Source organism: Amblyomma americanum, chromosome 10, assembly GCF_052857255.1.
Source record: "Amblyomma americanum isolate KBUSLIRL-KWMA chromosome 10, ASM5285725v1, whole genome shotgun sequence".
Lineage (NCBI taxonomy): Eukaryota > Metazoa > Arthropoda > Arachnida > Ixodida > Ixodidae > Amblyomma > Amblyomma americanum.
In genome coordinates, this window is record NC_135506.1 from 5,573,840 (window position 1) to 5,589,381 (window position 15,542).

The 15,542-nt window shown below is 43.4% G+C and overlaps 1 protein-coding gene and 1 non-coding gene across 2 annotated transcripts in view; one reads left to right on the top strand and one right to left on the bottom strand.

Annotated features, from left to right (window-relative positions):
- Positions 1–15,005, top strand: part of LOC144107858 (uncharacterized) — a 58,731-nt gene extending 43,726 nt beyond the window's left edge. Inside the window, 14 exon segments of the mRNA XM_077641072.1 lie at positions 613–666; positions 1,711–1,764; positions 2,363–2,425; positions 3,071–3,142; positions 4,056–4,091; positions 4,215–4,268; positions 4,956–4,988; positions 5,882–6,028; positions 8,109–8,163; positions 9,052–9,101; positions 9,103–9,154; positions 13,336–13,425; positions 14,054–14,131; positions 14,658–15,005. Coding sequence (XP_077497198.1) covers positions 613–666; positions 1,711–1,764; positions 2,363–2,425; positions 3,071–3,142; positions 4,056–4,091; positions 4,215–4,268; positions 4,956–4,988; positions 5,882–6,028; positions 8,109–8,163; positions 9,052–9,101; positions 9,103–9,154; positions 13,336–13,425; positions 14,054–14,131; positions 14,658–14,866 — 1,047 coding nt within the window. The 3' untranslated portion in view covers positions 14,867–15,005.
- Positions 3,587–3,660, bottom strand: TRNAT-GGU (transfer RNA threonine (anticodon GGU)). Its single transcript has one exon. It is a non-coding gene; the product is annotated as a tRNA-Thr (tRNA).
- Positions 15,006–15,542: the final 537 nt, after the last annotated feature.

Genomic DNA, 15,542 nt, shown 5'->3' on the forward strand with positions numbered 1-15,542 from the left:
CCTTTTATGCCTTTTGCCCAGCAGGCATGATGTCACAAATATCCATTCAAGAAAGCTACTTCTTCAACTAGCAAAATAATTGACAAAGAGAATTATCTTGCTAGAGAAAGAATTGGCAAAAAGTAGGAAAGATGATGCTTGGGAAACAAACATGTACCTAGGTGGAAATTAGCACCCGTACCATATGTCTTCTTTGTATGTCTTTATTTGTGCTGATAGCATGAGTTCATGCAAGACTGACCTGATAGCCTACAACAAGATACTCCTGAGTACCTCACAATTACCTCACTGCCACACAATGAACTTAAATTCAGCTTTGTTAGAAAAAAGGACAAACCTATGAATCACAGTGTCCGTGCAACCCCAAAGGTAAATAGGTAAGGTAGGTACCAAGTCGTGCTACCACTTATCAAACCTGCATCCACTTTTAATCCTGTATAAATATTCATACCAACAGGCTGCAATAAATGGTATGCAAAAGACTCCAAAATGGGATAAGCACAAAGCAATCTATTGCCAAAATTTGTAATGGATTGCAGTAGCGCACTTGACCTGTCACGTTCAGTGTGAGTAGTACTATGATTCTCTTCTCCCACTTGGCACCACATGTAGGGACCCAAAGGAGCCAAGGGTGATGAAGGACCAAGAGGACCCGAAGGACCATCAGTAAAGAGAAAAGAAAATTAAAAGCATGAAATATTGGCACAGAAATAACCAGCACCTGTTAACACCTCTTAACAGCAGTGGCTCCCTAACCATACACAGTGATTAAACTGTCGGCATTGTGATCCCCTTTTCAGGTCATAGGCATGCGGAAGCGAGCTTGCAAATGAGTGCCATGAAATTAAGATATGGGCACAGGCTAGCACACCCTGATGATTGGTCAAGTGCAGAACAAGTCTAGGCAGTAAAACCAACACACATGAGCATTACCTTCCATGCTAACTAGTATTATCTATTAAAATCAGATAATAATATATTGCACAACGGCCATTAAAAACAGAACAAGACTCATAATTGAAAAATCATGCACTGCCATCATGGTACAGCAGCCCCAGTAGAGCTGCTAGCGTAGTACTGCAGCATTATCACTTGAAAGTAGCAACACGTGACCAAAGGATAAAAGTGCTGTGCTTAGCATCTGATGACTTTGGACAGTGTTGGTGTTGCCAAAAAAAAACTCATTGTATATTCCCCCTTTTCACCTTCGTCTGAAATGTCATGGGCATGTTTGCTAGTTGAACTTTTGGCTGAGGCAGCCTATGTGCAGCTGTAAGAAAAGCTGATGCAGCCATGGTGTGGTCTAACATAAGACTGTGCATAATAAGACTAATGTCAACAAGGCACGAGCCAATGTGCATATCCCACAAGTGTAACCAGCCTGCTTCAAAGTTTTTTTGCAGAAACTCATATCTCTGAACTTCTATAGTTCCAAGGAGCTAAATATAATGCTTTCCAAAGAAAATATCTGATAGGTGCAAGACAGAATATTTTCAAGTGGCTAACTTGCATCAACAGCTTACTGAGACTTTTAACATGACTTGACTATGTTTGAGAACAGCATGACTCTAACACTGCATGGGCACAGTAGTGAATGCAAAGCTTCCGCGAGGTGCCAGTGCAAACAACTTACAGCATGGATAAGCAGCTGACACTAATGCATTTTGAGGAGACTCGTGAATTGCCAGAAAGCAAATGATGCATCCACAGGGTGAAATTGGCCCACCAGGAAAAGAAGGTCTCGTCGGCAAGCCAGGGCCTAAAGTAAGAGTTTCCCCTCACACATCACGGAGACTTGGGGATTCAAAATTATTGATGCAATGCAGCCTTCATTTTTTTCCACGTTGCTGTTGAAAGCTTTGTGACAGTACTTGCAGCTCAGCTGGTTCTTTGCACAAAGTCAGATAATTTATCACATCAGTTCCCTTATCTTACAAGAAAAGGAATACAACATGTACAGCGTGCAGCTGTTATCTCCAGTGTACGTAATTTCACCTTGCCTGTATCCATTAGGAGGCACTTGGGAACCAATGCTGCCACATGATTTCAATTTTTTTTAATATCTTTTACGAATCGAAATCACTTATGCATTACTGCCCAAGCAACTGGACAAAACACAGATTACCATATGGTCAGCGAACGATTTTGCTAAATTTCATATGCGCTCATCTTTTTCCACCACAAATCGGTTTTCTATGCTGTATGCAAGCACAAGTTTCAAGTATTTTACTCATACTCCCTCGATCTTCAAGCATATGTTGTTTTAATGCATTCGCTCTCATTGGTGCAGCCTTGTTTTTGGATGATACCCGTTTGGACGCGCTCGAAATGACAACTAAACCTCCCTTTTCACTTTTTTAAGGGCAACTTTGGCGACAAGGGCCTACGAGGTCCAGAAGGCCCAAGGGGACTACCAGGCCCACAGGTAATCCTTCGCGCGATCTTCTTGCACTAACCTAAACAGCTTCGTGCATTGCAAAGAAAGCAGATTTCATTTAATTATTTTTACCCACAGAGCTTTTGCATTACTGAGGGGTGGGAGCAAATGAACCAGAACGTGAACACAAAGTACAAGTAGAAACGCGATACATCAGAATGTTAAGTCTGTCTGAATTTTCAGTTGGAATAAAAAGCATTTTTGGCCACTACCCACAGTTCTACAGCAGCATCAGGTAAACGCCATTCGTGTCTCAGTACTCTTAAACAAAAAACAACACAATTCGCATGCCCGCCTGCTATCCAATGAGAATGTTCTCCAGTCTGGACAAGAACATTGTGTCCAGTGGCATGGGTACACCGAAGAATGTGTGGTGCCATCTGCAGTCATGCAGTTCAAGTGGACCAGAGAGAGAATGTTGTTGGCGGTGGAGCAGGTAAGCTATCGATCTTTTTCCCATTCGGCACAGGGTAAGGGTTTTTTATTCTGAAATCATTATTGCGAGCAGAATGCACTGTTCTTTCGTTTATGGTGTTTTTCCAGTAATTTCATGCCTTACTGTAGTGCTCTGTACTTCTTCAGTGTTAAAAAAAATGCAATACACTAGAAAGCCAAGCTTTGCTGACATTACAGGGACCACCGGGAACACCCGGAAATCCTGGACCCCCCGGACTGCCGGGACTTATGGGGCCCAGAGGCCCTCAGGTTAGTCTTCAGCACCTCTCATATAAGTACTGGATACAGCCAGATTTTAGCCTACGTTTCTAGATTTATATCTTATACCTTAAATACCACATATGCCACACGGGTAAGTTCATTTATAAACATGAATACTCGTAGCAAGCACGAAAAACGTGCCAAAGGCAGAAGTGGCCAAAACTCCCCTACGGGTGGCAGAACCACTACTTCCTCTGTCTCCCATCTCACATTCCTCACATTGCATCATTCCTTACTGAATACAAGAAAAAGGGCAGGAAAGCAAAACATTGCGTTATGTCCAACAACATAAATCTGGTGACAAAGAATGAGGTCAGGTTTGCTGTGTTATAAGGGAGTAATTACTCATTGTCGTCCACCCAAACGCAGCCATACAGCTACAAAGGAAAACTTAACAGCTTTCTCAGAAACTTCGCAGCTAAAGAAAAATTCATCCTGGTCCGGGGTTCGAACCCGGGACCACCACTTCACCGGAGCAGTCGCTCTACCAATTGAGCTAACCGGGACGGCAAGCTCGTGGTAGGGCGAGAGCGAATAGATCAATAACTCGAAGTGAGAACAGTGTTGGCCAAATTTAGGCAGCCATACGGCTACAAAGGAACGCTGTTTAGCTTTCCTTTGTAGTTGTATGGCTGCATCTGGGTGGATGACAATGAGTAATTACTCCCTTATTACAAATTTACTCCACCTTGGAGGATTCCCCTAAACATTTGACCATTAGGTTTGCTGTGGTTATGAAGCCGTTCAGTTGTATTGTAGAGCAATAGACAACAAAATATTTTTACACTTTCCTTTTGACATACATATACGGCACAGATCTTTGCTAAAGTTCCCAACAGAGACAGCCCAGACAAATGAGCTGAGCTTCCCTACAGTTTGCATTCGCTTCTTTCTCATTCAGGGACCAGAAGGTCCTCGTGGACAGCCCGGTGAAAAGGTGAGGGCACATCCTTTGTTACAAAAGAACCATTTTGTTCTCCAAAAAAAAGAGGACGAATACTGCCCAAATTTCCAGCATATTTTTGGCCATTTGTGAAGTGGACAACCTTGTTGTTCCTAGGGCGAGTGCATTTATCAAGCCAAGGAAGAATACCTCGTGGCACCAAGCAGACAGGTTAGTGCAGCATTTCTCCTTTTGCACAGCATTCTTTCACTGTTGTCTTCAAGATTCGTTCTGCCATCTATAATGTTGTTGCAGATTTCATTACTTCAAACTGAGAACGACTGTGAATGAAAGCTGTGTTTCTGCAAGCCATAGCGCAGCAGCCATCATTTCATATGACTGCAAAGGCACATGTCATAAGCTTTAGATTTTCCCTTTTCCATTCGCACTCTTCACCTTACTCTTGATGTTTAAAATGTCCCTTCCTGCTATTTACATGCATGTGCAGACAGCCCACATAATTCATGACAGGGACCGCAGCGGTGGCCTAGTGGTTTGAGCATCCGCCTCGCATGCGGGAGGTGCGGGGTTCGATCCCCAGTACCACCGGGTACCCACCGCTGATACAATGGGTACAAGCTTTCCCCTGGTCTGGTGCTCGGCTTATTTAGTGTGAAATGCTTGGGAAATGGGTCTTTGACCCCGCCTTGTGCAATGAAAACTACCTTGTGCCATGGCGCTCTTTGGCCAAAGCTGCCCTTGCACCATAAAAATTCATCATCATCATTTCATAACAGAGCCCAGTAGGTGACAAGAACTTCCATTATGTATGCTGATCAGTTAAGCATCCAGAGCTAGATAGTGCATAGAATTAGGTTCACTTTAAAGGACTAACTAACTTTTTGAATTTTTTTACAGGGAGCAACGGGAGCCATGGGACCACCAGGACTGGTAATGTGCAAAAGCCGTTGTTTAAGATGCCTGACCAGTTTTGCTCTATCTGACAAATTTGTATCTTATAACAAAAATCTTTTCCAAACTGGCCAAGAATTATAAGCGCTCATGCAGCTTGGCAGCATGACATTTGTAGTGTGGAAAACTATTTCATAATGCAACCAAATAGTAAATGTTCTGCTGCATCCATTGTTCTCTCTGTGCTATTAAAATTCACTGCATCCAGACAGTGGTATCTTTACAGTGAATTATTTGCCTGCTGTGCCTCATTTGTGAGATCACTCTGTTTTGCTGGCAACAACAAAATTAGTGAAGTGAGTTTGCAATACCTGTGATAAGCAGCCTGATGGAATATCCTTGCCAATAAACAAGCCCTGCTGGTTAGTGCAGCATTTCTCCTTTTGCGCAGCATTTCTTCACTGTTGTCTTCAAGATTCGTTCTGCCATCTATAATGCTCATAGAAATGCTCATAGGAATGCTCATAGGAATGCTCATAGAAATGGGTAGAGGCCCATATGCTTTTGACTACTGTGCATCTTACCTATAGCTTGTGGCATGGCATCAAAAATGCCAACAGGAAGAATGAAAACCATGCAATAAGCAATCAAAAGAAAGATAACGAGTGGAACTATAAGAGATATAGAAACAAAACAGTTTGAAATACATGGAAAATAATATCCTGCCAGAGTGACAAAGCAAATAAGAAAGCAGTCTGTGATAGAGAATCGCATGGAATGATGAGGCCACAAAAATCGCCAGTAAGGAGCAGGTCTGAATAGCTAGTGCAAAACAGGGATAAATCACTAGGAAAGGCCTCGGTCTCACTATAAAGTCAGTAAAACTGTTGATGATGATTACTGTGATTTTGATTCCATGACTGTGCACCCAGCCTGGTGAGCGAGGAGCACCTGGGGACCGTGGCCCAGCCGGTGCCCCAGGCCAAGTGGGGATGCCAGGACCAGCCGGATCACCAGGCCTACCAGGGACGCCAGGCACCAGGGGCCAGCCAGGGATGCCAGGTCTACCTGGGCCTCCGGTCAGATAAGCACTTGTGCACTGGCCACTTGCTCTTTCTGGGCTTCTTTAGTCATGACTGCCATAACACATGAAAAACCCTCCAGTTGTAATGTTTAAAGTTTTGTTCAGTGATTGGCCCCAAATGTGGTAACATTGCAGACTCCAGTATCAGTATAGAGTTGGTAAAATAAGCTGCTCACTATTTCACGTGTTGCAAGACATCACTAACAGCTGGCAGACCAGTTACTGGGCAGTACGTGCAGGACACGCGTAAAAAAATTAGCTGCAGCTTAACTACTGCTGAACCTGGTTAGAGAGAGAAAGCTGTGGTGTATCGGTCAAGTAGACACAGCTTGGCGTCTGTAACGTTGAGTGCATTCCACACACTGTATAGGCAGCGCGCCCACCCTGCCACTCTGGCAGGTGGCAGTTAAATTAATGGTTGGTCACCCAATGAACGCTGGATGGATGGATGGATGGATGGATGGATACGGCTGAACCCTTTACATCGGCCGGTGGCTCAAGCCACCTAGCCATGTCTTGTGAAATTTTACTCCTGTCTTGCTTTTAGCCACCAATCAGATAACCTTCGCTTGGTTACTTCTAACCTCTTAAAATCCACTTTCCCTTCACTATCCCTAAACCCCAATGCCTTGGGTAAGTCAGCCCCGCTGCCTTCCACTGTAGGGTGAAGCCCTTTACAGAAAAGTATCAAGTGTTCAGCCGTTTCCTCCTCCTCTCCGCACGCAATGCACAAAGTGTCTATCTCCTGGTACCTGACTCTATACTTCTTAGTCCGCAAAACTCCAGTCCTGGCCTCAAACAACAAAGAACTTCCCCTACAATTATCATAGATATTTTCTTTGACAATTTCCTACGGCCTATTCTACTGCCCTCTACCGGCGAGTCAAAAGTTAAAAGGTCAAAGATCAAGGTTAAAGTTCAAAGGTCAAGTGGTGCAACACCATGCTAGACCACATATGGTAAGGCCTATAGCCACACTTAACCTCTGGCTCACTTGAAGTCCAAGGGGCAACGCATGGCGAAATTGGCCTTACCTAGCGTAATGAAGCTTTCACTTCAAAAAGCAGCAGTCGGCAACCATGGGTCATAGCCAGCAGGTTGTTGTATTACTCCACTGACCAATTAAAATACTAAACTAAATCAGCATTTTAATGTTTGGCTATGTTAAGCCAGAGACATCAAAAAAATTTTTAGCTTATAACCTTGTCTAGTGATCAGCTTTCTTGTTTAGGTCATACAAAAAGCTTCAGCAGTGAACTATTTCTCTGTTATGGAGGGATTCTGTGTGGCTGTCATGAGCTTCACTTCAGAGTTATGTTGTATCCAATCATAACCTGTAGACTTTCATCAAAGAGGTTACCTGAACTTTGAACCAATACTGTACCACTGCTGTAATTTAATAGCTCTGGTTCTGAACTTCTAGCTATTGAGGCTTGCGTGACATGCACTCAATTTTCTTTCTTTAATGCAGTTGAACCAACTACATTTTACTTGTATTGTAACAAATCTAATCCTGGTGCAGAGTCAAACACTTTTCTTGCAGCCCAAATTGATTAAAGAAACTACAGTTGGTCAGATTTAAACTAAGGACAGATTTAGAACTAAGGTGGATAATGCCACAGGGCAAGAAGATTTTAGGTTCACAAGATGAGATTAGGCAGCCTTGTTTTAGATGAGACAACGCCGGCAAAATGAGGTTAGACATGCACACTGACTTTATTCAAGAGGATGCAAGACATACTAAATCAATACAGGTTAGGCAAAACAAAGAGAGGTTTGGAGTCAGATCATGGTCAGAAGTGAGACAAAACTAGGCCAGATTAACAATGCCAAGCAAACTTGGGTTAAGTATAAGGCCAGACCGAATGAAACTGAGTTGGATATATCTACTCAAGTTAGACAAATTTCAGTCAAATGAAAAGATATGAAGCACAATGTCAAATTTTTGCACACATGATGGTCAAGTGACAGACTTAAATAAAATGTATAACCACCTGCTGCGAACATAAGCATCATATGTGTCAGAATTGCACACTTTTTCCTTGTCCTAACTTGTGGTTTTATTTACGATGAAGGGCCGTGGCTTTACAGAGGAAGAAGTGAGAGAATTATGCTCAGCAGTGCTTCGAGGTAAGCTTGCTTTGAGCAGCAACATTTTCCTCATTTACTTTTGTAGTAAATTTTAAGCTCTTAGAAACCATGCCCTGGACTAGCTACTGCTGAAAGCCACATAAGGGTAGATATGAAGTGCCCAGTTTTGTCTATCAAAGTTGCCAGTTCAGTTGTACATGTGAGTTTCCTGGGTACAAAACTGTTTATGTGAGCAAACATGAGCCAGTTGCGAGAAGCAAATATTTCATAGCGTCATAGTCATGCATTTGAATTACAGCATAGGATCATGGTCATAATTTTCACACTGCATCAGAAGAGCACACTGCTATGACCATGTTAAGCCAGTATGCTTCTGCACCTTTCGTGCCACTCAGACAGCAATGGCACCATGTAAACTCTCATGTAAAAATATTTTGGTTGCAGGTTTTTTATTCTTTTTTAAATGCATAACATGTTTATGAGTCTGCTACATGCAGGTTACTGAGGTTATAATAGCTCACAGAGTGCCACTTATTGCAGCACTGTGCATATATTAAGCTTGTGGCACTAAAGCCAAATGTTCGAGGCAGTAAACTTGCCACATACAAAAACACCTACTTCTAAAACACATCTAAATAATACTGGTCTACTTGAAGTCTGCAGGTCTGTGCTCCCACCCATCCCTCTTTCTTTTTGTAAACCCTGCTAAGCGAAGTCAAGTGTTTTGCAGAGTTTCATACTGAATGGAGCTTAAGGAATGGATATCAGCACACCTGTGGCTAGAACCTAATCTGCACCCATGTCACAAAAGAAATACCTCATATTTCAGGCTTAACATGCTGCAAGTGTGAGCGAATTTTCTCACCAAGTGAAGATCTCAGCGGCTGTGGCTCTCCCCTGATGTTGATTGTACCGTACAACATGCAGAGCAGTTGAGTGAACTGACAAGCAAGATGCGTGGTCCCCCTGGTCTCCCGGGGAGAGGGGAAGCCAGGAAAGCCAGGGCCTCCTGGACCCCAGGGGTCGCCAGGTAGTACACATGCACTCTTCAAGTTGAAACACACACACATACTGTTGAAAGGGACGCCGGGAGAAAACTCTATTCAATTTTAGCTCTTTGCAAAAATCAGCTCTTTGGCTCCTTCTGGGTACGTTAGTTTGGTCAGCAAAAAAAAGATGAATTTATCACTAAGAAATGTGGATTTAAAAATGGAACATTTTTTTTCCCCACGCCACCCGATTCAAACTTGCACTGTCAGGAATGTAGCCTAACCTCAGGGGTTCGTGTACAAAAAATCATCCCCATGCCGCCGCAGCTTGCTTACAAAAACAAGTGGTGACAATAATACCCCTAAATTTCATTTTTACCTTTGCTAACTTAAAAAGATTTGTTTTCAGTACCAGTAGCCTCTTTGTCATTAGAATGTGGTACAAAATGGAAGAACTTCAATATGTCCTCACTGTCGTTTTTAAGGGCCATGCATTCAAACTGGCCAGCACCCACTCACAAACACCTGACTGACTATAATTAAGGATGCTCCAGATTAGTCCTGTGTCCGGTGATCATCACTGCACCAAATGTGTGTTTACGACCAACAATGTCTTGTAGCAGCTAGGCATGCAAACAAACAAGAAAAAAAGGCACATAAGATTTTTACTGAGTAAACAAAACTGCCTACCTAGCAGAAAGGAAGAATAAATTAGGAATTAGTCCAAAAAGCAACGGCACCTTGGGTGGAGCTAATACGAGCAGCTGCATTATAACCTGTTGAAAGCCCTGGAGCATCATGCGTGTCACAGAGCATCCCAAATCCTTGTACCAGTTCAATAAAGAGGTCGACAGTGATACAACGTCTGCCCGGCATTAATAGCTGCAGCCACGCTGAGTGCACACACACGAATTCTGCAAAAAAATGAAAAGCGTCAAGTATACTGAAATTTTTTAAATATTTCTAATTAGCCTAACATGCACTATTGTGTGAGAGAACAATTCGTGCTGCACAGTAAGGCTCGGACCAAAAAGACTACAGATGACATTGTGTGGCTTTGCAAATATTTAATGAAGAGTGGAGTCGCACGGAAAAACCTGCCAAAAGCATGCTTGAAACAGAACTGAAACGAAAAAATGGATATTAAGCATAACACGTAGGTGGCAAACTGCTCCATCCCATGATCTAGTTTTGACTGCAATGCTGTTTCAAGCCCGTTTTGTTGTGAAATCTTGCAGGAATTCTACACACACACTTCTGCAATAACTTTCTCAGTTTGCCCATCAAAAACCTTACATGGCTAACCAGAAAACCACAGGTCTTATCACTAGATAACATAGGGTTATTAATTTTGTACGCACTGTACCCAACTCACCGCTCAACTAGATGCCTTAGCACAATTTCTTGACATTCAAGTAACTTGCCCTCCATGCGAAATCTAGATTTTGAAGAAATTTTTCTTTCCTTCCTGGCTATCTGCATAAAAATACTACTTGTGTTCCAATAGCAATCCTTAAGCAGTCTTTATTGCCTGCCCTGTTCTGTGCATGCATACTGAAGAAGCTCAACCATTAGGTAACAAATTCCCAACTTGTCTCTGAATGTCCTTGTGGACCCCCTTGCACATACATATGCCAATGTGCAACTGTGTATCACTGTGCATTGAAGCAATACACACTTTGTGTAATGCAAGCAATATACAGCTGAAGATTGCTGCAGTATGTACCTTTTACTTTCTCAGTATCTTGCATGCCTTCAGCTGCACAGCACATTATCTCATCTTGCATGCAGTCTTCACTCTCTTTCATTCTGCCAGATGAACTTCCTGACCTGCAGTCCTAAAACAAAGCTCTAAACTATGCCCTAACCTTCCCATTAAAAAAAAAATGATCTCATCAATGAAGTAGTACACCACACGAATCTTACAGTCAGTGTGTTTAAAACACAGCACAGTGCATCCAGTGGCTGGTCAGAAGAAGTCATTCAGAACAGGTTCGGGCAGGGCATGGTTTACTATCCAGCAGCATGTGAGAAAAGCAAGAAAGTGAGACAAAAAAGAAAGAGAGAGAAAACGAAAAAGCAATGCATGGCGCACAGCCCATATGCCCGAGCTGACAGCAGGACTCCGGGGCCCACGGGGGATGCCCGGCAAGTCTCGCCAGGGGGCCAGAGGGAAACCAGGGAAGCCAGGTATCCCAGGTGAGAATGCTCAAACTCGTACAAATACCAGCACCAACAGTCAGAAGTGTGGATAATGAGAGCACAAGGATAAGGTGGCCAATGGGGGGCACTTTGGAATGTAATAGGGAGAGCACACTGGACAAGATAAGATGTTTTGGCAGACTAGTTGGTTTGGAAGTATCTTGAAGCATACAGCACGACAAAAGACAAACAGTGGAGGAAGGTCAACACAAGACCCCACTGATTAACAACTCTAATAACTGCTGTTGACTGCAAACATGTCAGTCAGTGCTGTTGTACCACCTCGTGCTCCTTCACTGTGTGAAGGACTTTTCAAGCCGTATGCTTCATAATGTACTACAGAGTGCACAGGAAAAGCATTTACCTATGGTGCTTGCCCTGTGCACTGGTTTCACTAATTCAATAAAAAACGTATACAGACTTGCCAACTTCACAATCCTTCACAAAATGAGCACCTTCTCAAGGCCTTCGTCTTAAAATTCTTAACAAAGGATCTTAACATCCACCATGTCAGGAGATGTGAGCCCTCATGGATGGCTACACAGCTTCAGCATTCTGGCAGTATCCACATGGCTTAACAGGCTTGATAACTTGTTACTCCAAAGGGAAAAATAGGAAGAGAGCAACTGATATACTAAGACTGCATTAGACATTCAGGAAACTGCTGGCAAATGAAATCAGCCTGCCATTGCCATAACCTTCAGCATAAATTTTGGATGTAAATATGTGTTATTCAAATGTTCACAGCAATATCTGTCATCATGCTCTTCTATGAGCCAATAATTTAACTGTTGAGCTACCCTCTCCTATCGTGCTACAGCCTTTAGTGCAACTACTCAACAGAGCACCTGAAACCGTACACTGCATGTGAGCAAGGTAGGCACGTACAAAGAACTTATCATCCATATCAGTGCAGCCAGGAGACACAGGGCCACCATAACACTGGCCAAGAGGGACCTGAAGAAGGGCAGGTCACAAACATGGAGGAGGCTGACTTGCGACATGCAACACAGCCAATGTATCTGTATGCCCCAATCCAAACACAGTGTCGCAAAATTTATCAGTGTCGAGGCATGTCCACATAGCATAAACCTCAGGTTTGTGAGGAGTACTGCACACATTCAGTTAAAGGTGTGAAAAAAAAAAAGAAACTCATTGTTGGTGGTCACCCTTATATATACCTGGATTTCATTGGTACTACTACCCCCCTTTCAAAATGAAATCAAGCAAACTTAATTTTGTCTCTGAAGGAGAAAGGACTTAATGCTAGTGAAAATCCTTCACATGAATTCTTCGTTTTTATATTTTTACTTTTATAGTGAAGTCAGTTTGATAGTTAAGAAAGCATCACTAGATGAATGTGTCATAAAAGGCAAATTCAAAGCCTAGCCTAGGAAGGAGACAGGGCAGCAGCAGAGTAGTACATCAGACCTTGTGTCACTGTCGTCTCTTTTACAGTAGTACCTGCAGATTTAGATTAGCTTTACTTCTTTCAAAATGAATATTTCGAGTCCTAATATTACTGCTCCAAAGACTGAAGAATCATACAACAGACAACACTTAACAAATGAATGATTCGACCAACTGAGTCAGAAGAAGATTCGAAAACAGAAAGGAAATATCTGCATGAAAACAGCAAATTCAAGGGACCCTTTGCCAGTAAGTGAACTAGCTGGTGATGAGTGTCAGATATGGAATTATAAGTGTAAAATATGTGCTGCATCTGCGGCCTCATAACATTTAGCAGCTGAGTGAATCGATTACTGAGATTGATCTCTGGTTCATTACCTGTCCAATACAACTCATTTAGCTGGAACAAAATGCAAAACCAACTACAACGTGCTAAAGCTTGAGTGCAGGTCAAGGATCCACAGATGGTCGAAATGAGTCCATATTAAGCTATGCACTATAATGTTCATCATAGCCTACAAAGTAGCTCTACTTGTAGATTCCACTAAGTAGTTTATTCAGCACATTTGGTGCGAGCTCTGACAACTCTTGTCATGTGCATGCCCTGCAGGTGACCCAGGTACTCCCGGGCTCCCCGGGGAGCGAGGTTTCATGGGCCTTCCTGGACTTCCAGGACCACAGGGACAGCCTGGTCCCACAGGTATCTTCAAAGCATAATATTTGTAAATCTTGACACAACTGCGAAATTGACATCAACTGTGGCAAGCCCTGTGGTATGTAGTCCTCAAGTGATTTGCACCACACTCGAGCACACTCAGGAGCTATTGTTCAGGGTTCCTCTATTACTCTTGCTGATGACTTCAATGATAAGTGCCTTATGCATTTTCATTTCCTACTGTATGGCAGTGTGCAAAAAGAAAGTAGTGTCCTGAAGTTTGTGTCTGAACTCACACAGAAGCGCAGAGGCAGGCAGATGCACAAGTGTCTGGTGGCAGCTGTTTAGACGTATCCCACATGAAAATGGAAGCGCATCCCACATGAAATCATTGCGTTGGGCGAGTTGGTATGACTTCATGAAACTAAAACAGTGCAGAAAGACGACAAACAAGAAGAAAGGTGGACATAGGATGAGCGTTGACTCACAACTAAGGCTTTATTCACAAAGCCTAGCATTTATAGCTGTTTTAGCATCATGTTACTGTTAATCTGCATAGTGTGTTGACTACGTGCCATGTCAAACACCATCAATGAATGACTGAAGTGATTTTGATGTGCTCCACGCTGATGACTCCATTGTTCCAAATCTGCTCTCATATAACTCCACACAGGTGAAAAGGGCGAGAAAGGTGATCGTGGTCCTGAAGGTATCGGCGTAGAGGGCCCCATCGGCCCACGTGGATCTCCAGGTAACGCATGAAACCAGCAAACTGACTGAATGTGCCACAAATTGCCGAATGACAGAACACACCTGTCTAGTGTTCTTAAACTCCTGCACTCTAAACAACCTGTCGAATTCCAGTGTAAACAGCAACTGCTGCCTTAATGAAGTAATGACAGAAACATCCCAAGCTGCAGCTCTTCCGACTCAACTGTGTGCAACATCTCAGAGAAAAGAGGAGTGCTGGCATTATACACCAACACACAAGTTTACACCTTGCCGTGTAATGTGAGAGCGCATGTAGGTGTTACACTGTGCTGTAAGTGGAATGAAAACAATGTCAGTAAAAGGAAATGACATCACACACTTTTCCTACACTCTTCTCCTCTCCTGCCCCTTACACTCCTTTACCATGCAGATGTTTACGCCAATATTAATGTCACAGAACCAGGGGTTGGCACTATTAACAGCTTACCTACTTACTTTACCGGGGTGAAGACTTCCTTCCATTAGTTCCCGCACTAATCACCGCTTTAACCACCATCCCTAAACAGGATCACCAGGTCCAGCAGGGGTGGGCCACCCTGGAAGGCCAGGAGAGCGGGGTCCTCCCGGTCGCCTGGGACCACCAGGTCCCCGTGGTCCACCAGGGGTACAGGGTCCGCCCGGCTACTGCGAGATGTGCAACTATGCAAACGCTGACTTCCTGCACATGATGCACATGAGCACCGTCCAGCAGAACAACAAGGGGCCTTCCAAGTAGACTCCAGAAGCACCACACAGCAACAGTGACAGATTCTGGGACTGTTTTGAAAGGGGCCTTAGACCATATCTTCACAGAGCTGCCAACGAGACCGACGCTTTTGTTCTCCTCTCGCCATAGCTGCATGCTGGCTTGCTCTCAGCTCACCATAGCGAAAAGCTATTCCACATAGCTTCACTGAGCTGAAAGCCATGCTCAGATGGAAGCTACGCTAAGCTGAAGCTATGCTGAGATGGAAGTTACAGGGTTGTGTCAATCCAGCACAGGGGGTTCTCTGAATCCACTGTTACGACACTATGTCGTACAAAGTTTACAGCTTTTTTTCTGACAGTTCACTCACAAACAGGCTCATGAACACACTGCCCTCTTTGACGCAGGAAGCTAGCCAGTGGTGGTGTCCTTTATTAATGAAATTGTGAACAGCAGAGAAACAGATAGAAAAACTTTGAATGAAGGCAGATGCTGTGAAGGGGGCCAAATGTTGAAAGAAACACAAAAAATGACTGACAAGGATGGTGTACAGTCCTACTATACTAAGAAAAGCCAGTGGATCTGAGTACAGTGGATTAGCTTGTACGTACAGACATTGCTCAGCAGTGAGCAATGCTTTACTTGCAATTCAGTGAACAGTGCGGAACGTGTAACGTCATGATTGCATGATGGAAAGATGCCTACT